This window comes from Corapipo altera, unplaced genomic scaffold (assembly GCF_003945725.1).
Source record: "Corapipo altera isolate COAL_440 unplaced genomic scaffold, ASM394572v1 126, whole genome shotgun sequence".
NCBI classification, from domain to species: Eukaryota; Metazoa; Chordata; class Aves; order Passeriformes; family Pipridae; genus Corapipo; species Corapipo altera.
Window position 1 is genome coordinate 2,301,036 of NW_020884937.1, and position 22,984 is coordinate 2,324,019.

At 44.5% G+C, this 22,984-nt stretch overlaps 1 protein-coding gene across 4 annotated transcripts in view; it reads left to right on the forward strand.

The window, feature by feature from the left end:
* LOC113955301 (vasoactive intestinal polypeptide receptor) overlaps positions 1-22,984 on the forward strand; it is a 109,809-nt gene that overhangs the window by 34,496 nt on the left and 52,329 nt on the right. For all 4 annotated transcript variants that reach the window (XR_003530484.1, XM_027660623.1, XM_027660626.1 and 1 more), the window contains 2 exons: positions 3,678-3,774; positions 19,456-19,563. Coding sequence is in view for 3 of the 4 variants with exons in the window: in XM_027660623.1 (XP_027516424.1) it covers positions 3,678-3,774; positions 19,456-19,563 (205 nt within the window). In the remaining variant the exon portion in view is untranslated. The remainder of the gene's footprint in view (positions 1-3,677; positions 3,775-19,455; positions 19,564-22,984) is intronic.

Genomic DNA, 22,984 nt, shown 5'->3' on the forward strand with positions numbered 1-22,984 from the left:
AGTGAGCTTGTACCAAGCTGTCTATAAAATCTACTCCAACTTTTCTAGGAGGAATACACCAAGGAAAGAGACTTATTTAGTCCCTTATCCCAGGGAATATCCCCCTTGACAGGCAAGAGTTCCAGCTCTTGAGGGGTCTTTTCAGCCACGAACGTTTTGCCAACTGGGAGGTGCATTGAGGCAACTGAACTTGTTGCCTTGCTCACCATCATGCCAGATGTACTTGTGACCCACCAACACAAAAAGACACACTTCATGTTTCCTAATGATGCCCAAAACTGTGATATTTTCACATTATTTTTTATTCCACTTGCCTCTGTTGGCCTGTATCAATGACAGCTGTGATACGTGAGGGTTATTGCTGTTATCACTAAGGAGGGAGAAGAGGGTTGCTGTGATTGGGTTATTTATTTACTTGTTTACTTAATGTGGCAAATGAGCCATAAACTCGAAGTCCTCCACTGTGAATCTGTTTGTTGACCTTGGTGATTCAGTTAAAGGTCTGTAGACATTAAATTCACACATCACTGACCTCCTCCAGCTAAGTAGTAGGTGTTTCAGTTTGAACTAGTCCAACTGCAGTCAGGGAAGTGGGATGAAAGCCTTCAGAGCTGATGCTTGCTAACTCTCTGTGGACTAGGAATGGTAAAAAATCAGTTCAGACTGAACATAGAGCTTTGACTCAGCTAAAATTAAGGGTGATGTTTCCCACTGAGAGAGAAGTCGAGATACATCCCACTCTTTCTTTGCTTATAGAATCATAAGATCATTAAGGTTGGAAAAGAGCTCTGAGATCATCAAGTCCAGCCACTAACCCAGCACTACCAAGTCCCCATTAACCCTGTCCCCAAGTGCCACATTTACACAGCTTTTAAATCCCTCCAGGGATGGTGACTCAACCACTGCCCTGAGCAGCCTGTTCCAGTGTTCACCCTTTTGGTGAAGAAGTTTTCCCCCATATCCAGCCTAAACCTCCCCTAGAACAACCTGAGGCTGTTTCGTCTCATCCTGTCCCTTGTTCCCTGGGAGCAGAACCTGACCCTTCCCTGGATCCATCAGGGAGTTGCAGAGCCAGAAGGTCCCCCCTGAGCCTCCTTTTCTCCAGGCTGAGCCCCTCTAGCTCCTTCATCTACTCCTGCTGCTCCAGCCCCTTCCCAGTTCCATTCCCTTCCCTGGACACACTCCAGCCCCTCAAAGTCTTTCTTGTCATGAGGGGCCCAAAACTGGACACAGAATTCAAGGTGTGGCCTCACCAGTGCCCAGCACGGAGGGACAATCCCTGCCCTGGTCTTGTGGTCACGCTATTCCTGATCCAGGCCAGGTGCCCTTGGCCTTGTTGCCCACCTGGGCATACCTGGCTCATGTTCAGCTGCTGTCATCAGCACCCCCAGGGCCTTTTCCAGCCCCTCTCTCCCCGGCCTGTGGCTGTTGTGGGGTTGTTCTGACCACCTACCTCACCCAAAAGATCCCAAAAAGTCAGCACCAGCACTACAAAATCCAAGATCACCTGTATTTTGGTGGTCTAGCTGCTGGACACTCTTTTTTCATTGGTTTACCTAACACAGATATATTTTCTCTTGGACTATATGTAAAAAATATGTGATTTTAAAAATTATACCTGTAATCAAGTTTGCCTGAGTCTATATCACAAGCTCACTTTTCAGCCTTATCTCTGTTTTGAAAGGTGATAAAAAACAGTTACTCAAAAGAAAATACGGGGCCACTGAGGTAAATATGCAACCTAGCAACTTAGGCCTGAATTTTTAGTGAAGGGAAGAAGTGGCAGTGAAGTACTTGCTAATGGGCTTGGTGCAAAAATTGCTGCATAAAAAAAATAGTAATAAAGTATATTGTAGAAACACACAGTGCTTTGCCAGCCCTGATCAAGGTTAGAGCAGTATGAATTAATTTTAAAGGGAAAACTGGAGGTATTTATAGACCTGAGATGAATTTGGCAATAGTTTAAATCCAGAGAGTTAAAACTGTCCTTTGAAAAATGCAGATGTTTTGAAAACATTTCAGTCTTTATTTTTACAGCAAGTGTTCTGCAAATCTCTCACGCTTCCCCTCGTGCTTTTTTGAGGTTAAAATAAAAAGGCAGCAAGCACTGTAAATCAAAACAAAATGAATTTATGGTATTTTAGAGGAGCCAAGATCAAATTTCCAAAGATCTGTTTCCCCTTGGGAAAAAGAAACATTTGAGAATGAAGACAAGTCCTAATGATTCCCCCTCTTCTCGTGTTTGTTTTTTTTATTTATTTTCGATTTGACTAGAAAACCACATAATTAATTGTTTATACACTGCTAATCAAGGCCCATTCCCAATCTAAAGAAAATTACAATGTGAACCAGGCATGGTATGAAACAGAGAAGAGAGCTAAAAGGCTAATAGGAAGCGGTGAGAATAAAGTTAATGTGCTAAATTATTTTATAATGTTAATCCAAAGGGCAATTTACAACAAACAGTTGTTCCTTCAAAGGATTTCTGGACCTTCCCCTTTACAAACTTGTCTGGCAAATACATGGGTAGAGCAACGATTACACGTTTTGAAACGAGACGGGAAAAGGGTTTTTTTTTAATTTAGTTTATTTTCTCTGCCTATTTCAGATGAAAATCTATGCTTTTTTCTAAATCCTTAAGAGTGAACACTGAATCAATGACTTTTTACAGGTTCATGCCATGTCCTCATAATCTGTCCCTGAAGCTCACACGACTCGTGTTTTCTCCCACATCACATTTGACAGTGAGGGTATAAACTCAGTCCAAACCTGTACTCTCCTCACATCATTCCTCTCTTTCCACCTCTTTGCAGCTGGATTTCTGAATAGGTTTCTCCCTCTAAATGCCCTTTCTCCCTCTGAATGCCCCTTCTAATCCCTTTAAAAGAGATGGGGTTTGGTGCAGCCTCAGTTTCTGTGTGTAATTACCATAGCAACGGTCAAGGTGTCCCCCCAGGTTGAGGGCATGTTGGTGGCAAGGGGACACGGTGATATGTGTGAGCTCCTGGTTCCTTTTTTTGGAGTTAAAAATCAATATTTTCACATTTTATGATTGAGGCGGTTCATGTAAGGAGTCCACGATTAATTACCTGAACATTCACAGCCACTGTTGAATTACAAACACAATATAATTAAGTCTGACTGAGGAGAAACCACTTGAGGGAAAAAAGTCTTGTCACTGGGAATTTCCTGCTTTTTAGCTCCTTGATCTCCTAATCTGCATCAGAGGTTTGGTTCTTATTTGATTTGGTTTTTGTTTTGCTTTGAATTAGCAAGAGCCAGGAGACAGCCCCTGTGAGGATGGAGGGAATAAACCATGAAGCCCAGATCCCACTGCTCTTGGCATGAATATTAAAGCTGCTCTCTCCCTGTCCTACATAACTGGTGATTTTGGTTATCCAGGCAGGGTTCCTGGAGCACAAAGTAGCAGGATTGCTCCTGATCATCAGGAAAAAATAAGTTGTGGGGTTTTTTTTCCTAAGGGAAATGCAGATTTCTCAGCAGGCTCCGGGTTGCACTCCCTTCTCTCAGGTAGACAGAGAATAAGGCTGGTTGTGTGTCACCATTGTGCAGTGGCCCTGGAGAGCTCCAGGTCACTCCATGAGGTCATGAATTCCCAGGGATGCATCTCTGAGGGTGGGTTTTGCTCACTCTGTCCTTCTCTGCCCTCTCTGCAGGCGTCCAGCACACGACCAGAGTGCAGCATCATGCAGGAGATCGAGGAGGAGCGGAGCCAGTGCTTGGCAGAGCTTATTGGGGATAACCAGACTGCAGGTATGGGAATATGGGAATGCTCTCTTCTCTCCTTGGCCAGCAAGCCAACATCCCCCAGCCTCACATATGCCTTCCCCAGGCCATTTCTCATCCCTGATGGAGCAGGGCAGTCACTCCAGGTGATCCTGAGCTCTTTAGGAGGCTGATTGAACTGTGCTTTGGAAGTACCTATTTCTCTCCCTCCAGCTGGAATAGCTCTCCAGGGTTCCCTTGCTGCCTTCCAGCTGGGTAAGCCTAACTTAGGTGTGTTTAATCACAGTCATCCATCTCTCTGAAGTGGAAGTTCCTTAACCAGTTTTTCCCTGGGATGTGAAAGCCTGAAGTTCCCAGGTTCAAGGGAAGCCGTGGCAAATTTCTCCTTCCATTAAACTGCCCTCCCATCCCCGTGTCAAGGTTGCTCCTGTCCTGGTGGTGAAGCAGAGGAAGGGAGGGGGTTTTCCAAGGCTACAAGGTATCTCTGGAGTTGGGGCAGGCAGTTGAGGTCCTCTCCTTGTTCATGGAGCACACACGACACTGGGCAGCCCTCCTGGAAAGGTCTCCAGTCTCGTTAATCCACTCCCTGCTTCAGTGATCAGGAAAGGAGGAAGGAACTTAGCCCCAAGTTAAGACATCTAGTTGGATCTCTCCCCTTCCAAGTGCCTCTCTCAAGTCACCAGTCTTGTTTCTGTAGGTAAAAGAGGTGTAGGGACCAAGATTGGGCTGTCAGGATCCAAAAAGAAGGGATCACATTGCCGAGGCAAAGGGTGGGAAGACGCGTATCCTGCTTGATATTTACACCTCTCTTCCTGAAAGAGGAAAAGGGGGAAGAAGATGTGTCCTCATCCTCTCTCCCTTGGCATTGTGTGCAGTCAGGACACAGACTGAAGGACTGTTCCATGCTGCTTAATGATGGAATAACATCCTGAGACAAGCTGATCCCAGGAGGAGCTTTACTGGATGCAAGGAAGGCTTTTGGCCCCTGCTTTTATCTGCTAAGAGACAGTTTGCTTTGATATGGAAGCTGTTTCAAGTGTCCCTGTACAGTTAAGTGGAGCTGTTTGAAGAAATGTTCTCCTGGAATCCAGTAAAGGGTAGTTCAAAACATTCATCTGAAAGCCAACTAAATACTTAATTTCATTTTTGTGGCTATTTAAAGAAATTCGATTACATACAGTTCATTAAAAGCAGAAAAATAAATACTTGGAGTGATAATATTTTTTTCTGCTTTGTCAAAATGATTTTTCTCATTGGGAACTTTAATCCAAAACAGCTTTTTTTTTTCCTCTCTCTAACCACCGAATTAAACTGCTGAAAACATTTTTCCCAGTTCTGAAGTAAAGACAGGCAAAAGCCCTTAATGCCCAAGCATTAGCAAGTATAGGGAAATCCTTTGGAAGTGGGGGGAGTTTCACAATGGAACACTGAAATATTGGACTGGGAGAAGTTTACATTTCCACCAATCACTACTCAGGAACAATGATTCAGAAATTGCAGTTGTGAGCACTGTAAACAGTTTTTTGTCCATGGATTGGGTTAATGTCATGCCCTGAAATGGTCAGTGGTGACACTGGTGTGGAACAGGGATGTGCAGGGACATGGAGTGTGCCCAGACAAATTTCACAGGGCAAACTCTGTGGAAGGCAGTTGGAATCCATTTGGCTCAAAACATCAGCAGGTATTTAAAAGCTCAGTACCTGACTTTAATCCAGACACTCATGGCTGCCATGGAGTGAACAGAAAGAAACCAGAATCTCTCAAGTGTTGGCCCAAAAAATGACTCTGAGTGGATCAGTTTATGGAGAAGTCTGTTTTGAAGGTGGTGTGGACAGATGATTTCAAAGTGCCTACAGGGGATGTGTTTTCCCTGTGTTTAAGGCACAAGTAGGTCAAAAAAAGATGTTTTTTCTGGAGTGGGGCTCCATAACTCAATAAATGGAGCTGAGCAAAATAACACTTTGACGTTTGTGGGTGAGGGGGAAGTTTGTTGGGGAGAAATCTCTTGAAGATGCTGATAGGAGATCGTATGAAGGTGATGACTGTCTCATCTGAGTGTTGCTGGAAAGAAAAACCCCAGTAAAACTCACAGGAAAAATGTAATTTTAACACAGTTCCATCCCCCAGAACAGGAGGATGGAAAGCAGTTGCGATTCCCTGTGATCAGCAGTGTAATACCTTGATTTATGGCCAGGAGGTGTGTTGCCTTCTGCACATTCCACATCCTTTGAGCAGAAAGAAAATCGCTTGAGGTTTAACAATTTAACAACCAATTTGTTATCCTCGCTAATTAAATGAGTGGAAATAAGCAAACACTGTTTTGGTACATTGTGGACATAAAGCTTTGTTTAGAAGCCATTATTGATTGTATTGATCAGATGGGCTTAATCACAGCTGTAATTTGATGTGTCAGATAGATTAGTCACTCATTAAGAACACTTGATGGTGGTGCTGAGGGTGATCACTGGATAAGCAGGATTTCCACTGATAAACAATACCATTTGTCTTAGAGGTGTTTTGCCTTCCAACACCCATTCCTGGTGTTCATTCCTTATGGGAGAGGAGAGGGTATAAATATAAAATCAGTGCTGTTTTTTCAGATTAAACCTCTGTGCTCTCAGTGCTGGTTGTAGGTGCCAGTTGCTGCTCCTGGTATCACCCGTCCTGGACCACAGGACTCCTGTTGATTGTTCTGCCCTTCTTATGAGACCTCACCTAGACCCCACCTGTCTCCAGCTCTGAGCTTCCCAGCACAGGAAGGACAGGGACCCATTGGAGACAGTCCAGAGGAGATCACCAAGATGATTAGAGGGTTGGAGCAGCTCTGCTGCGAGGAAAAGGCTGAAGAGTTGGGGTTGTTCACCCTGGAGAAGAGAAGCTTTGGGGTGACCTGATTGTGGTCTTCCAGGATCTGAAAGAAACCTACAGGAAAAATGGAAAGAGACTATTTACAAGGGCCTGGAGTGACAAGACAAGGAGGGAATAACTTCAAAGTGAAAGAGTGGAGGTTTAGATTGGATAATGGGAAGGAATTCTTCCCTGTGAGGGTGGGGAGACCCTGGCACACATTGCTCAGAGAAACTGTGGCTGCCCCATCCCTGGAAGTGTTCAAGGCCAGGTTGGATGGGGCTTGGAGCAACCTAGACTAGTGGAAGGTGTCCCTGCCCATGGCAGGGGGTGGGATTGGATGATCTGTGTGAATCCCTCTGTTCCCTGCCAGGAGTGTGATTCAGCGTCTGTGAAGTTTCCCACATTTGAGGAGACTTGACAGTTGGGCTTGATGATCTTAAAGGTCTCTTCCAACCTTGATGATTCTATGATTTTATGATTCCGTGACCAGAGGCCACAAAAACATGCCCACCTCTGATGAGGAGAAGTTTGTTTTTCAGCAGGGGAAAGCCCACAGAGGATGCAGTTCGGGAGAAATCCACAGGGAAAAGCAGTTGAAGCCGGCAGTGTGTACACGGGAGAATCAAACGGCTGGGAGATCAAAGTCTGGACTTTAAAGGAAGTTTGTAACCATCAGAGGATACCAAACAGCCTTTCTGGAGGTCTGCAGAAAGGAGTGTTTTGTTTTATTGACTTGGTGGCAGAGCTTGCCCAGTTTATGGCAGGGTGTGTAGGACGCGGTTCACGTTGCAGCACAGGGCTGGATTTCATGAGCAGGACTGTCCTTGTAGTCCTGTGCCTTGGTGTTTTATAACTCCATGCTGAAGTAACTAGCAAAGATATAAAATGACATGTGTGATTCAATACAGGAGTGGATTTTTTACCATAAAATCAAGACTAAGTAGACTGAGACCGATTTTAGACATGGCACGGGAATGACTTCTGGTGAGGGATTTTCACTTGGTTTTAGGCATCTCTAGTGTGTTCTGGCATCTGGTTTAGGATGTGATGAATCCTGTCCAGATTGTCTTGCCTGCTGACAAGATCTTTGTTTACTATGAAGGGATTCTTAGTGAGCAGCTCAGTTGTTTTGAAAATAACCACATTTATCAGATGATCCCCATTTTGATGTTCACTGTCTTAGAGGGGCCAAATAAGGTGAAAACCCAGCTCCATCATTAGAAAGGGATTAATCTGTCCATTCACATACAGAACTGCAATTCAGGAGGCTAAACCTTCACTTGGGTATTTGTTAGATGATCTTTCCAGCCCTTTGACACCTCCCCCCCAAAATGCTCAATTTGAGGCATTATTAAAAAAAATCCTTTGAAAAACTTGTTGCTGGGCAAGTGACGGGATTCACCTGCTCAGTGCAGGGGAGAATGTACAAAATTCCTCATCTCAGTGCAGACTGTGTTCCTGAAGGACCTCAAACTCAACTGAAATCATTGTGCCATTTCTGTGAAGGGCTATAAAAGACTTTTTTTGCCAGGTTTTTCCATGTTCTAAAAGGAATTTTGGTTATTCCTCCCCTCGTCACACAGTTAAAGGAGAAAGTGCTGCTGGATTGGGTCACACTCAGACTTACCTGGGTGCTGACTGGTGAAATCTGGAGTTTTATGTGTCAAGTATCCAGCTTTCCTTGCCAGAAATGTGCTGTTCTTATGGCTGGGATCATTAGATAAAATACCACAAATGTTTATAAACAATTCAGTTGAAACTGAAGCACGCAAATAAAATAATTTAAAAAAAAAAAAAAAAAGAGAAACCCTCTCTCTTTTTTTTGTTAAAAAGCCAAGAAAGTCAATCAGGTCCAGGCTCAGCTCATTATCTGTTTATCCCATTATTGGTAATCAATTTGTTCTGCAATCAGATACTCTTTAAGAAGCAGGGGAGTCATTTAGGGATGCCAGTTAAATAAGGAGCTGTGACTTGTGTTTGGGTGGGATGAGAAGCTCTGGAGACCAAGCTGGAGGAAGCAGGACATCCTACAATAAATGGCCTTCATGGAATCACAGAATCATGGAATGACTTGAGTTAAGAGGGACCTTAAAGACCATCTCATTCCAACCCCCTGCCATGGGCAGGGACACCTTCCATTATCCCAGATTGCCCAGACCCTCATCCAACCTGGCCTGAACCTCCAGTACTTCATCACTGCACTTTATATTTGCACTCTAGACCTGTGTGTCTTGGAAGCAGGAATTCAAACCCAATAAAAAAGTCTGAAAAGTGGAAAACACAAAAAAAAAATAGCTCCAATCCCCCTCCCAATGCCTGTTCACAACTGCTTAACTTCCTCACACCTCACACTCATGGTGGGCAGTGGAGAAGAGTCCTGCAAGCTCATCATTGGCACTGTCACAGGCAAAAAAAAATCCAGGTGGGAAATGGCCTGTGTTGTTTAAACTCGGAATTTTGCTTTTACTGTTCCACAGGCCTGGCTTGAAAAGCCAAATTTGGAGCTTGGGTGGGTGGGGGGTCTCTGTCAGTCCCCTTTGAAGAAGTCAAAGCATGTTTGATGGGAGAGGAAGCAGTGAACATATGGAAATTAAAAATCAAACTGGAAAAACGTTGATGAAGTTTAAATTAGGAGGCTGTTTATTCATCACCATCTGCTTATAGTGCAGCAAGATAAGAAATAATTAATAGTTCCTTGCCTGCAAAAGTTCAAGTGAATTCTCACCTTCCAGTTGCATAAGAAACTCCTGGGATAGGTGATGTGTCAGTCCTGCTCTGTCTCTGTGTCAGGAGAGGTTTAAATTAGATAAAAAATAGATAAATATTATATATATAACGTAAATATGTAAAATATTTATAAATATTCCTAAAATATTGGATATTAGGAAAAAATGTCTTCAAGGAAAGGATTGTCAAGCACTGAAACAGGATTCCCAGGGAAGTGGTGGAGACACCATCCCTGGAAATGTTCAAAAAACATGTGGATGTGACACTTGAGGACATGAGTTAGTGGTGAACTGGTTGATGGTTGGATTTGGTGATCTCAGGTCTATTACAACTTAAATGATTCTGTGATTCCACCTGTCATTTCAGAATTGTGTAGAGCTCTCATAAGTCTTGTACCACATTCATCAGCCTCTCCAAAAATCTCACATACCCTGGAATATTGGGAATGGCATTAAATGATTGCCAGTGGTCAGTTAAATCAAACCCTGAGCTTCTTGCCCACATATTCAAAGAAGCCTGGAGAACAGCTTAGCTTGGTCTAAAACACAATCTAAATCTTGATGATCTCTCAAAGGACCTGCTGGACTTCTTTCCATGTTGTCTTTTCTTAATTTTTAATTTCTTTTTTTTTTTCCTGTTACTGAGGGTCTGGGTGATACAAAGGGCCTCTTGGTTTCGTTCTTGCTCTGACCAGCAGCCCTGGGCAGATCCTCAGTCCTCTCCTTTCCTTCACAGTGTGGCTTCTCCTACAGCAGCACAAAGTTCAGCCATGAGACATCAAGGCCTTAAACCTCAGACTCTCATTTAGAGTTGGTACCAAAGCCAGTTTTATCTAACAGAAGATTTTCTTCCAGTCATTGTGCAGTGGCCACGACACTCAATTGGGACAGGCCATTCAATGGGTCCTCCAGATGGTCTTGCTTCATTTTAACCCTTTCCTCATCTGCCCTGGGACTCTTCCCAGCCAACAGCAATCCATGCTGCAGCTCCTGCAGAGGAGGCACGTGCTCCCTGGAATTCAGAAAGAAAGAAATTTGCCCTTTAATGTTGAGAGGATAAACCTTCCTTTGACCACACCAGGAAATCTGAAACATGAGGAGAAAGCACAGGTCATGGTGGTAAGTTCAGCTTCAACCCTCAGCTGTGAGCAGCCCCCAGACTTTGGGCTTGGCTGCTTTCATCCAACCCAAAGCTGATGGCTCTTCTTGCAGACCATCAGTCTCTTCCTGTGGAAATAGTATCCAAAGATGTTTCCCCTGCAAAGCTGTTATTTGGCTGCCCAGTCTTGCTCAGTGACCCACTGCTCAAGGAGGCTGGATGTCTCCAGTGATGACTGCTAATTCCCAAATGAGTTTTGGAGGGATATTTTAGTGGCAGTGCTGCATTAACAGTTGGAGTCAATGATCTTGAGGTCTTTTCAGACCTTAATGATTCTGTGATTCTAATAGTCGTTGCTTTTTGCTGTCTGACCCCATCCTGTGACCTGGACATCAACAGGATGCAACTCGAACAGAGATCCACACAGCACCTCATCATTCTTCCCCGTGGAGCCAACAGCTGATTTTTGCTTTGAACTCACCTTTCTACAGCCAAAATCAGAAGATAAGATGTTAAAATATCTGTTTTCTGCCTTAAAACACTGTAGGGGTGGAGGCTTTGCTTTGGTTTTGCCTGGTGCTGACTCGTCCTGGCTGGAAACTTCCCTAACAAGAAGCAGTGTTTGTTTGATTAGGGAACAGCTGCCTCGTGGCTTGTCAGGATTAACAGCCACTTAGCAGACATAAATCTTGTGTTGGAAAAGGCATTTCAGCTTGGAGAATATGTCACATTTTTAAATGCCAGCAGACTTTTCGGTTACTTTGGGATAATATACAGATGCACACTGCCTCAGTTATGCAAAGGTTGTAAAAATAAGGAGGCTGTGCCATTGGAGAAGCAAATTAAAAACATTTTCAAAGCTCTGGATAATGGCTCGGATTAAATCCATCTGTGCAGAGGTTTTATTTCTGACAGCAGCTCGTGTTTGTCCCCTTCACATCCCATCAGATTTGTGGTTAAAAAATCTCTCCTTCTTCATCTTTATTTTGTTTTTGTTTTAATGTTGTCTCTGTCAGAGCACTGGCACGATGGAATCCGCCTTTTTTATCCAGGATAAGTGCACTGGGAAGTATTGCAGACACCATAAATTATGTTGAAAAAGGTGTTCCCAGAGGTTGGGCCAAGCCATCTTCACTAGGAATTCTGTCTGGAAATGCCAGTATGGGGAAAAAAAAACTTATAGGAAGAGTAGGTACCTAAATGCACAGTCTGGTTCTCTATAAATCCAGTTTTCCACAACTCCTGGAAGAGCAGAGGGATTTCAGCAAGAAGTGAGGAAGCCCTGGAATAATCCTTTAAGCATGTTCCATGTCAAAGCACTGGAGATGTATCTCTTGTTTAGAGGCTGGTGAGGAGATAAGTCATGTTTTTGGCAAGCCACTTTGTAAATCTTCATCTGAAATCTTGGATCTTTTGTTTCAGTTTACATGTGCTGGAATTAGGCAGAAGGGCTTTTGATTTTTAAATTTGATTTTGGAGAGATAAATCAAATTTGATTTATAAAAAGGGTAATCTGGAGGGATGAAGAAAGCCAAGTATTTATTTAGTTTGTTGGTTAAAGAAAGTCTGAAGGATTACAAACTTTTCTTTTTTTTTTTTTTTAACTTGTTTACTAGTAGATGTTGATGATGGAAAAACTCACAGGATTTTCATGCTTAAAAATAATCCTCCAAAAATAGTCTCTGGTGATTTCTTTCACGCTGAGTGGAATGACTCAGTCTGAGGGCTTAAGGTGAGGTTTCCTTCATATGCCTTTGAGTGAAATTTCTGCAAACATTTAGGAATAAAGTCATCTTTTAATATTTCCTGTTGAGTGCTTGGACAGCTTCTACTGGAAGCCAGTGCAGAAGTGCAAACCAGTTTTTATAGCAAGTAATGTTGTTCTTGGTATAAAATCATGAAGGTTGGAAAGGACCTTTAAGATCATCAAGTCCAGAGTGGGAAAAATGAAATCAGTGTCTCCCTGTCTTGAGATACTGAGGCAAAGTCCAAGGCAAACCCTTTTCACACTCAGTTTGGGGATCCTTTTTGCTCTCTGTAACTGCCCAGGTTCTGCTGAAGTGGAGCTGAGGGGTGACCAAAGGAGCCTCAAAGAGCACATCAGTGGTGGGGAGGAAATGCCCCCGTGGTTGTGGGTTGTGGTTTGCCTTCAGCTGAGTGGTTTCTCCATCACATCCTACCCACTGTGCTGTCATCAAAATGCAACAAAAGATATCCAATGTGGCCACTTTGGCCACAACAACCCCCTGCAGAGCTACAGGCTGGGGACAGAGGGGCTGGAGAGCAGCCAGGCAGGAAGGGAGCTGGGAGTGGGGATGGACAGGAAGCTGAACAGGAGCCAGAGTGTGCCCAGGGGGACAAGAGGGCCAATGGATCCTGGCCTGGATCAGGAACAGTGTGACCAACAGGGCCAAGGAAGTGATTCTGCCCCTGGACTCAGCGCTGGTGAGGCCACCCCTGGAGTGCTGTGTCCAGTTCTGGGCCCTCAGTTCAGGAAGGACATTGAGGTCCTGGAGCAGGTCCAGAGAAGAGCAACAAGGCTGGGGAAGGGACTGGAGCACAAGTCCTATGAGGAGAGGCTGAGGGAGCTGGGGCTGTTCAGCCTGGAGAAGAGGAGGCTCAGGGGAGACCTCCTCACTCTCTGCAACTCCCTGACAGGAGGGGGGAGCCAGGTGGGGCTTGGTCTCTTCTCCCAGGCAACCATCAGCAAGACAAGAGGGCTCGGTCTTCAGCTCTGTCAGGGGAGGTTTAGGTTGGACATTGGAAAGAAATTCTTTACAGAGAGGGTAATCAGGCACTGGAATGGGCTGCCCGGGGAGGGGGTGGATTCTCCATCCCTGGAGGTTTTTAAGCTGAGACTGGATGTGGCATCAGTGCCATGGGCTGGGAACCACAGCAGGGTTGGATCAAGGGTTGGACTTGATGATCTCGGAGGTCCCTTCCAACCCAGCTGATTCTATGATTCTATGATTCTATGAAATGCAAAGCTGTGGAAAGCTGAAAGGGGAGCTCTGAGGGGATGGATTTGCTTTAGAGCAGCAGGGATAAAATCAAAAAGGTGATGAGGTGGAGCTGGGGGAGGAGAGATGCCCACGGGGTGTTTGAGTGTGAGTGGGGCTCGGGGGAGCAGGGTGCAGCAGGGAACACCGTGAATTTTGCAGGGAAGGGTGGGAAAATACATTTAGTAGGCCTTGGAGTCAAGCTAACCCAGGTCAAACCCAATCTGTCATGGAAAAATAAGGTAAAACTCTATTCTGCAAGTCCAGGGCAGGATGGGGAAAAATTAAAGCCACAAAAGATACAAAGAGGTAAAGATAGGGAGCTGTTTCCGTGCTAGAAGCTGCTAAAAAGGCAGGGACACTTCAGCTTGAAAAGGAGATGCCCGAGGAGGGGTATTAAAGAGGATTTTATGGTTTTTCTCCCCAGGGAAAGGGATTTTGTTGTTCAACTGTGAGTATTTCTGTCTTTGTAGAAGAACTAGGCAATTCCTAGTGAAACCATCAATGAGCAGGTTCAAAGTGAATTCAGAAAAGGATATATTTTTTCTGTCAGTGGACACTTAAAACTGTGCAACTCCTTGGCCCAGGAGGTTGTGAGTTTTAAGATTTTCCACGGGTTCAGAAGCAAAATCAAGTTGCTTTTAATTTAAAAGATTTGTGGAAGAAAAAGAATGTAACTAAGGGGTTCTTTTTGTTATTATTATTATTGTATATGACTTTTAAATAGAAGATTATCCCTGATTTGGGAGGTTTCTGCTTATTGGAGCTTGAGGCAGTTGTAGTAACCCAAGCCTGATGATGGGTTTTCCTCACCTCCACTGTGATTAAATTCAAGCTGCCTGTCTGGAACTGAGTGAGTAGATTGTTGCAGGAAGCATCTTTTTGGGGTCTATTTTCTTCAGCCAGGCAAAAGCTTAGTGCTCAGGAAGATTGATGCCATGATAATTGGCTGCAATGAAATGGTTGTAATGGGACCAAACTGGGCAAACCCAGGGTGAGCACCCAGGCTGTTCTTCTGTCTGAGCTTGTCAGTGGGAGAATAAATGTCACCCCAGAGCTATTTACAGCCCAAACTCCTCCTGAGAGCTTGGAAAGTGCCTATTGATATCAAATTGGAGTGAAAATGAGTCTCCAGTGCAACACACCAGTCTGTGATGGCACCCACTGATATCTCACCTTGGCTTAACCAAGCTGTGCCTTTGCCTTGCTGGTGTCTCCCGTGGGGAGTGAGAGCCACGCAGAGATACCCCAGGCAATAAACGGGTATCTTTGCATCTGAGCACGGGTTCAAAGGGCAAAATATGTGAGAATGTCATTCAGAAGAGACCAGGAGTGACCCCATTCATTAGGGAGGACTCGGTGTGAGTTTTCAGTGGGCATGGTGGTACTGGCTCAAAGGTTGATGTTCTTGGAGGTCTTTTCCAACCTTAATGATCCTGAAATTCTAAGAAAGAGAGATGTGCTGGAAGGGATTTTTTTTCTGAATTGGGAGTTCGCCTGGGTTCAGAGAGTGCCTGGCACCAACCTGCTGCCATTTATTTCTTCCCTCAGCCGAACCCAGTCCCATCCCAGAGCCCTGCCAAAGCTCTGGAAGTCATGTTTATTCATGAAGGAAAGTTATTCTCTGCTGCTTCCTAGATAAGCTCTGACTGTGTATTTGCTGTAAGTGGAGATAGGGCTCAAATAAATGGGTTTTATGCTCTGGTCTGCCAGTTCTGCAAACCACTGCGTGCCTGTGCTCACGAGAATTGACCTCATTTTTGTTTATTAACCTTAAAAGGGGAGAGGAAATGATGGCCTGAGCTCTGACTCACTTTTAGCAGAGACAGTGGAAAAGGTGACCACTGTGTGCAGCTGTGGTGAGGTTTTCTAATCCACTGCAGCCAGGACTGGGTCAGTGGTCTTCAACTACTTCTTCTGGGTCAGAACCTCTTAGAGGTGGGCTCTGCAAAGCCCAGTGAGGCTGACACAGCCTTTGCCTTGCATGTGGGGCATTTGGGTTGCAAAGAGGAAGGCTGAACTACTGGATATAAAGATCTGAGCTCCTGTGTGTGGCCTCCAGCCCAGTCCTTGAGCAAGGCTTCAGGAGTCCACTTTGAGAGGGAGAGAGGTGGCCACTGGTGCTTACACTAATTGCAAGGCTCACAGAGCAGGGAGGACCAGTTTGATCTGCTTATTTGAAGGAAGTTTAAAAAGCAGCTTCATTAGAGTTCTTTCCTGCAGCCTTCCAGAAGATATTTGGCTCCAGAGAGCACTTCACTATCCACCAGGGAAGAGCAGGGCAGAGCTGAGGGTCTGGAAGTCACAGTTTAAATAATTGAAAAGGAAAAGACTCTTTATATATATATAAAGTGGCAAGCATTGGACTGCAGGTGCAAAACATCTTGCAGGCATCAATCTTTGATTATATATATATATATAATCACAAGGGTTTAAAGAGTGTACCCCAATACCCAGGGATGTGGTAAGTGCTTGGAAAAGTCACACACTTATTTTTATGCTGCTTCTCCAGCCTCACCTGTGATCCTTTCCAAAGTAAAGCACGGCCCTTGTCAGTGGGTATTCCTTGGCTTTTGGTAAGAAACAAGTGAGCAGAGCAGTTCTTTTGATGGAAATGAAGTTGAAGGGTAGGTTAATTCATGGCTCATTTGCACCTGCTGCATCAGGTAAGGATTGATAAACACCTTTGCATCCTTCCTACAGATACCAAGTGCAAGGGAAAAGACAACATTTATAATTTATCAATCACCAAACATGATTTGATCAGGCCAAACAACTTGTCATCTTTGTTACATCCATAAAGACCAAATGGTGCCACCAGGAAGAGAGGGATTTCCCTTTTCCAAGGCATATTGGAGCTCCTTCTGTCCTCAAATAATTTTCTTGGGTATTCATCTCTCACCCTGACATGGCTGAATGTTACCTGCCAACCCCCAGCTCCCAGCAGTTTGCCAGTCTGTCAGTTTGGGAGAATGAAAGGTATTTTCTGGAAGGGTCTTTGATAAAGGTTGTCTGTGTCCTGGGTTGGATGGAGGGGCACAAAGTTTACCCTGATGTTGTGCTGGAATGATTACAGTGTGAGTGGCAAACATTGGAGTGGCAAGCAGGTGCAAAACATCTTGCAGGCATCAATCCTTGATTGTTCCAATTCTTTAAACATGAGTCATTCATGCAGGCCCTTTTCTACTCGTTGGAGAGAAGAGGACATCTCTGAAAAATTACTGAACTTTAGATAACCAACACAAGGTAGACATAGAACTGTTAGAACAGGTCCAGAGGAAACCACAAAAATGCTCCAAGGGTTGGAGCCCCTCTACTCTGGACCCAGGCTGGGAGAGCGGGGGGGATTCACCTGGAGAAGAGAAGGCTCCAGGGGAAACCTCACTGTGGCCTTCTGGGACCTTGTAAAGGGTCCTTATAAAAAAGACCTTATAAGAGATAGGGGGACCTTAAAGGGACTTTATAAAAAAGATTAAAAGTGAGTTTTACATGAACAAATAGTGATAGGACAATGGTGAATCATTTTAAATTAATAGAGGAGAGATTTGGATTAGATATTAGAAGGAAATTCTTCCCTGTGAGGGTGGGGAGGCCCTGGCACAGGTTACCCAGAGAAGCTGTGGCTACCCCATCCCTGGAACTGTCCAAGACCAGGTTGGATGGGGCTTGGAGACACCTGGGCTAGTGGAAGGTGTCCCTGCCCATGGCAGGGGCTGGAATGGGATGATCTTTAAGGTCCCCTCCAACCTAAACCATTCCAGGATTCTGTGATCCTAGGGTCCAACCAGAGCTCTGGTTTCTGTTGGCTTCTTTAGGTTTAAACACCTGATTTTAGATGCATAAAGTTAAGAATATGAATCACACCTTTAAAACCGGGAGCATTCCAGGGAGCTGCACAAGTACTTTCACAACATCTGGAGCAGCAATAAGGAAGAATGGTGTTGTAAGACCTAACAGGCTCTGTAAAGATCTATTTACAGAGGAAATAATTTTTAAATATACACTTCATTTGTCCTGCAAGGCCAGTCTTGCATATCTTCACTTTCTTTTAATCAAAGAAAGCTTTTGTTACAAAATTGAACACCTAAAAGCTTTCTTCATGCATCACAGGTGGTGGTGAAAAATGCCAACACAGAAAAGAGATACAGATCACAAAAATGCTTCAACCCTATAATTCAGGATATTTAAAAAGCCATCTGATACTATCACCTTGTACTTTATTTTGCATTATAACCTGTCCTGAGGTTATGGGCTCACTATAATTTATTGATGTTCAGGGAGGAAAAGATTGTAGAGCATGAAATATCCCATCCTGAAATCATCTGTTTTCCATGGGAAGAATCTTTAATATCTTAATACCTGTGGAGCTTCTGGCTGTTTGGTGGCAGATAACTATGAGGCTGCGAAAACTGAGCTTTGCACCTGATATTAGGAACCTGAAAACTGAATTCTAATGAACTCTTACAGCATGAGAAGGATACCATCGCTTATTCCGTTTTTCAAGCTCTGATAAACTCACCTCAGGACTTCATTTGAAAAGTTCCGTTTGTTCGTGAAAGAAGGGAGGAAAAAACCTGCAAAAAAAAAAAAATCACTTTGAAATAAGCTGAGGGTTCTTTTTCAGCTTCAAAGCGTTTTTTGTGTGCTCTCTTTATTGATCTGAGACAGCACATTGCCTCGGTGTGCACAGGCTGACGATGACACCAGCCTTTTTTTATAGCTCAAGTAGTAAATGATGTTTTAAAGGAGGAATTTCAGAGCAGGGTATAATTACCCAGAGGTGCAGTTTGACAGTGGTTCTCACAGCTCCCTTTGCTTGCACGTGAGAGGCGTTTTCTCAGCGCTTCCTTCTCACCTCCCTGGTTCTGGTGTTGGGCTGTTGACCTGAACAGCAGCATTTTAATCACATTTGGGGAAGTGTTGCAATCTAATGGGGCATCACAAATAACTGAGAGCAGAGATGCTAGAAAAAAAGGGAGGTCTGCTGACAACCAAGGCAGCAATCTGTTGGAAACAACCCAAACACCTCCCTGTTGGAAATTTAAAGGAGGGAAAAGAAATGTTTTCAAAATTCTACTAGGAACTCTAAAATAGGTAACATATCAAGGCAAAAGCATATCTGATTTCTTTTTATTTTTTGCTATTTAATTCAAGTCTTCCAACTCCTTTTGGCTTCAGTATTACTGATACATTATTCAGCAGTGCAGCCTGTGTGGGGTATTTCTAATGCCTTTTGAGAAATAAAAGGATGAAATCAGAACAATATTATGGCTCTGTAGAAAGGACATGCCATGTTTTTCTCCCAGGAGGTTTTTTTATTCTATCCAGAAAAATCTTCAGAAATGCCTCATTTTTACAAAACCCCATGTTTTCTCCCTTCATTCCAAGCTTAGATAGGTCAGGATTTCTCCCACCTTGCACCACCCTTCCACAGAGAGCATCTCCTGGCCACAGCACTGCCCCTCCTCAGCCTGCAGCTGTGTTTTGTACCTTCCCCCTTTCTGAGGAGAAAAACTCCTTCTGGGGAAGGGATTTGGCTTCTGATCCCTTGATTATCATCCATGTCCCCTTCCTGCTGTTCCCAGCCCCTACCCAATCATCCCATTGCAAGGGGAAGAAAAAACTGATGACAGAAGTTTGTGGGAAGCAGAGAAGGAAGGGGGATCGTGTCTCACATTTCAGATCAGGTGTTTTAATGCAACAGGGAGAGATAAAGGCAAGGAAGAGAGAGACTTGATTAGGCATTTCTGCCTTTTTAATCTGTTCTCTACCAACTCTGATTTGCCTGCTTCTTACACCAAATTGCTGTTCTTTCTATGCTGATTTCTGGAAAATTACAGACGCCACCAGTTCTGAATTTCAGCAACTGGGGTAGCTGAAAGCTGCATGTTTAAATGAAATATTTCAATGCCTTTCATTCCAAAAGGTGCCTGCACTGAGGTGATGGGCTCCACACACCTTCTCCAGTCCCTCTGCTCCATCCAGCAGACACAACTCACATGTGTCCTACCACCTGCTTTTCTCTTCTCCCCAGGTTGCAGGAGGCAGTGGGACAACATCACGTGCTGGCCTGAGGCAGAGGTGGGGGAAGTCGTGGTACGGCCGTGCCCGAAGTACTTCAGATTCCTCACCTCTTTTCTTGGTAAGCAAATCTCAAAACCTGTTTATGGCTTCATGCCGGTGGAGTCTCACCGCACATCACAGGGGGAAGCTCCATGGTATAATCAGAGGGAGAAACAAACTCTTTCCAAAGGGTGAAGGAGGTTTCCAAGCCCTACATGATGCCCAAACCATCCGAGCATCCTCCCCGTCCTTGCAGCACCACCTACTCTGGATCACAGGGATGCAAAAATAGCTCCTGGTGAAATCCAATAATATGGTTGTTGTGCAGTGGGAACTGAATAAACCTGTGTGACAGTATGTTTGTTGTACAAAATGAGCGGTTTAGCACCATCATTAATTAAGTCTCTGACAGAAAACAAACAAGCTGAAACTGCACGGAATAAAGGATTTTTTTTTTTTTTCTGCTGAAATGACAAATTTGGCCACAGGCCAAGAAATTTAACCTGACAAATAACAGGCAGGGAAGGTTAATGGAGAAAGTCTCTTAAGTCACTGGGGTGTTTGGGAAGGTTTAGTTTAAAATTCAGGTCTCAGGGGGCTGTGCAGCAACAGGACAGTTTGTTTCCTGGTAGTTTATGGTCATTTTTTACTCTTTTGGAATCCCTGCAGGCCTCCACAGAGCATTGAGCCCTTTTGCACTGGAGATTATGGATGGAGCTGTTAAGTCTGTCTCCACTTTTAGAGCCTTGCAGTCCGAACACACATGAAGGACGTGGATGGGAGCAAGGATACAATATCATCCCTGTTTAACAGGCTGGGGCACTGCACTCATTAACCAGCTGATTACATGCCTTGCCCTAGGCCACACCAAAATTCTTTGTAGACCCAGAACGGAAATTCAAAATCCCCAGAGTCCTATCCTAGTGCTGACCTCCCTGTTTCCAAAATTCCCTGCTAGTTCATCACTCTTGTGTCAACACCCAGGGAAAACAGGCAGAAGCTGCTGTAATATCACATCTTGCAGGACAAGACCCCTGTGCATTGGTTCAGCCATGTGGAATAACTGCCTGCTGTTCCTGCTTTGTGCCCTCTCCTGAGCACAGCATTCACTCCCTGAATTTTAGAGACCCAGCAGAGTTGCCTATTCAGGGAAAAAAAAATCTCTCCAAGAAGTTTTCCTAATGCATCATCCCACCAGAACAGAGCAATGAGGAAAATATTGGAGATATTTGGTCATATATATATATATATAGGGTAAGCATTGGAACGGGCTACCCAGGGAAGTGGTGGATTCACTGTCTGTGGAAGTGTTCAAAAATATAGAGGTGGTGTTTAGGGACATGGTTTAGTGGTGGACCTGACTGTGTTACATTAGTGGTTGGACTTGATGATCTTAGAGGTCTTTTCTAACCTTAATGATCCTATGATTCCATTTCATATGCATACCTATATATATATATATATACACGTATACATAAATCATTGTGGCTATGTTGAACTTAAGCTAAGGAAAATGGGATTGCCTTTTATTCTGTGGGAGGATGGACTTCTGAGAATCCATAAACTTGCCCGTTCAGGTGCAACTATTGCTCTCTGAGTTGTCCTAGGACGTCCTGGTCTCCCTGTTCCTCTGCAGAAAGGTGAAGATCTCCTATAGCTTGTGTGTCATTGGATGTATAAGGTACTTAAGAGTATCTCAAAAATCTTTGGGTTAGGTGAGGGTCAACCTCTTTTCCCAGGCAACTGGAGACAGAACAAGACAAAATGGCCTCAAGCTGCACCAGGGGAGGTTCAGGTTGGACATCAGGAAGAATTCCTTCATGGAAAGGATTTTTAAGCACTGGAAGGGGCTGCCCAGGGAGGTGGTGGAGTCCCCATCCCTGGAGGTGTTCAAGAAAAGACAATGTGGCACTCAGTGCTCTGGACTGGGGGACAAGGTGGGGATCGGTCACGAGTTGGACTCAATTTTGGAGGCTTTTCCCAACTTTAATGACCCTGCGATTCTGTGAAGTGAATGGTTCCCATTCTGGGAGAAGCCCAGGCTTCACTAAGAGCACTCAGAGTATCACTTGGTCTCTCTGTGCCCTTGTCTCCATGAGCCAAGAAGGAGCCTCAGACACGAACCAACCCCTGACCCTTCCCTGCACAGGCACCTTGCAGTGAGCCTGCAGCAGTTGTGCTGTTCTGTGAGCAGGGAGCTCAGCAAATGTCCTCCAACCTTGCAGCTGGAGAGTCAGCAGCCTTCCAGGGGGGGATTTCACAGTGCTTTGGATGAGTTTCCTCTGGTTTAATGTCGTTATCTGCATCTGAACGTCATCCAGGGATTCCAGTCACTGGATGGTTTTTACAAGGTCACAGTGTGATGGAACAAGGAGGAATGGCTTTAAACTGATAGAAGGCGGGTTTAGATTAGATACTAGAAAGAAATTGTTCCCTGTGAGGGTGGTGAGGCCCTGGCACAGGTTACCCAGAGAAGCTGTGGCTGCCCCATCCCTGGAATTGTCCAAGGCGAGGTTGGACAGGACTTGGAGCAACCTGGGATGGTGGAAGGTGGCCCTGCCCATGGCAGGGGGTTGAAACAAGTTGATTTTTAAGGTCCCTTCCAACCCAAACCGTTGTATGATTCCATGATTCTCTGGTTTGGTTAGTGATTGATCTGAAAGTAAATTACCCACTTACAGAGATCAGATGAACAGCACTATGGAAATCCCTATTTCTGCTCAGTGTGGTGAAGCACAGGGTGACTTTCTTTGTTGGTGAAAGTGCATTCAGCATCTTAATTCCTACTGTTTCTAAAGCAGGGGTGTCTCTACAGGATAGGTGCCAAGAACTCCATTAATGCCAACAATAATCTGGCCAGTACAGGGAACAGAGGGTGTGTGTAGGTACCTGACCAGCTCTTTAGGTGTCGTGTGCTCTGCTGATGAATTTTGTGCTGAGTGTAGTAGAAATGCAGGTACTGAGCTCACAGATGGGCACCTCCACCAGAAACACTGAGGGCTCCATTCAAGTTCCTAACCATGAGCATCTGGTACTATTTGAGATGCACTGGAGGATCCAGAAAGATTCCTCAGCTGGTGGTAAGATTACCTGTATTTAGGAAACCAGTTTCCAACCTGGAATGGCATTTGTATCGACTGGTTTTGGAGTTCTCCATAGGTAAACCTATCTCTGAGCTGTTTTTACAGTCAGAGATGAGAAGAGGACTTCTGAGAGGTGCAGTTCAGATAGTTTTTAGACTTTGAGTTCAGAATGAGTTGGATAACATCGATAAACCATATATTTTTCTCCATTTACAGTGGAATGATTGGGGAGTGGCTATGACAGATGGGAACATCTTCCAATCTGGATGAATCCCAGCTCTGGAGAGCAAAAGTGCTCCATCTCCTCCTGTAAACAGAGCAACTGATGCCCTTCCCAAAGCAGAGAGAGCAGCTTTGATTTTCTCTGAGCCATCCACTTTGCACAGCCACACACGAAAGTGGGAAGCAGGGATGGTC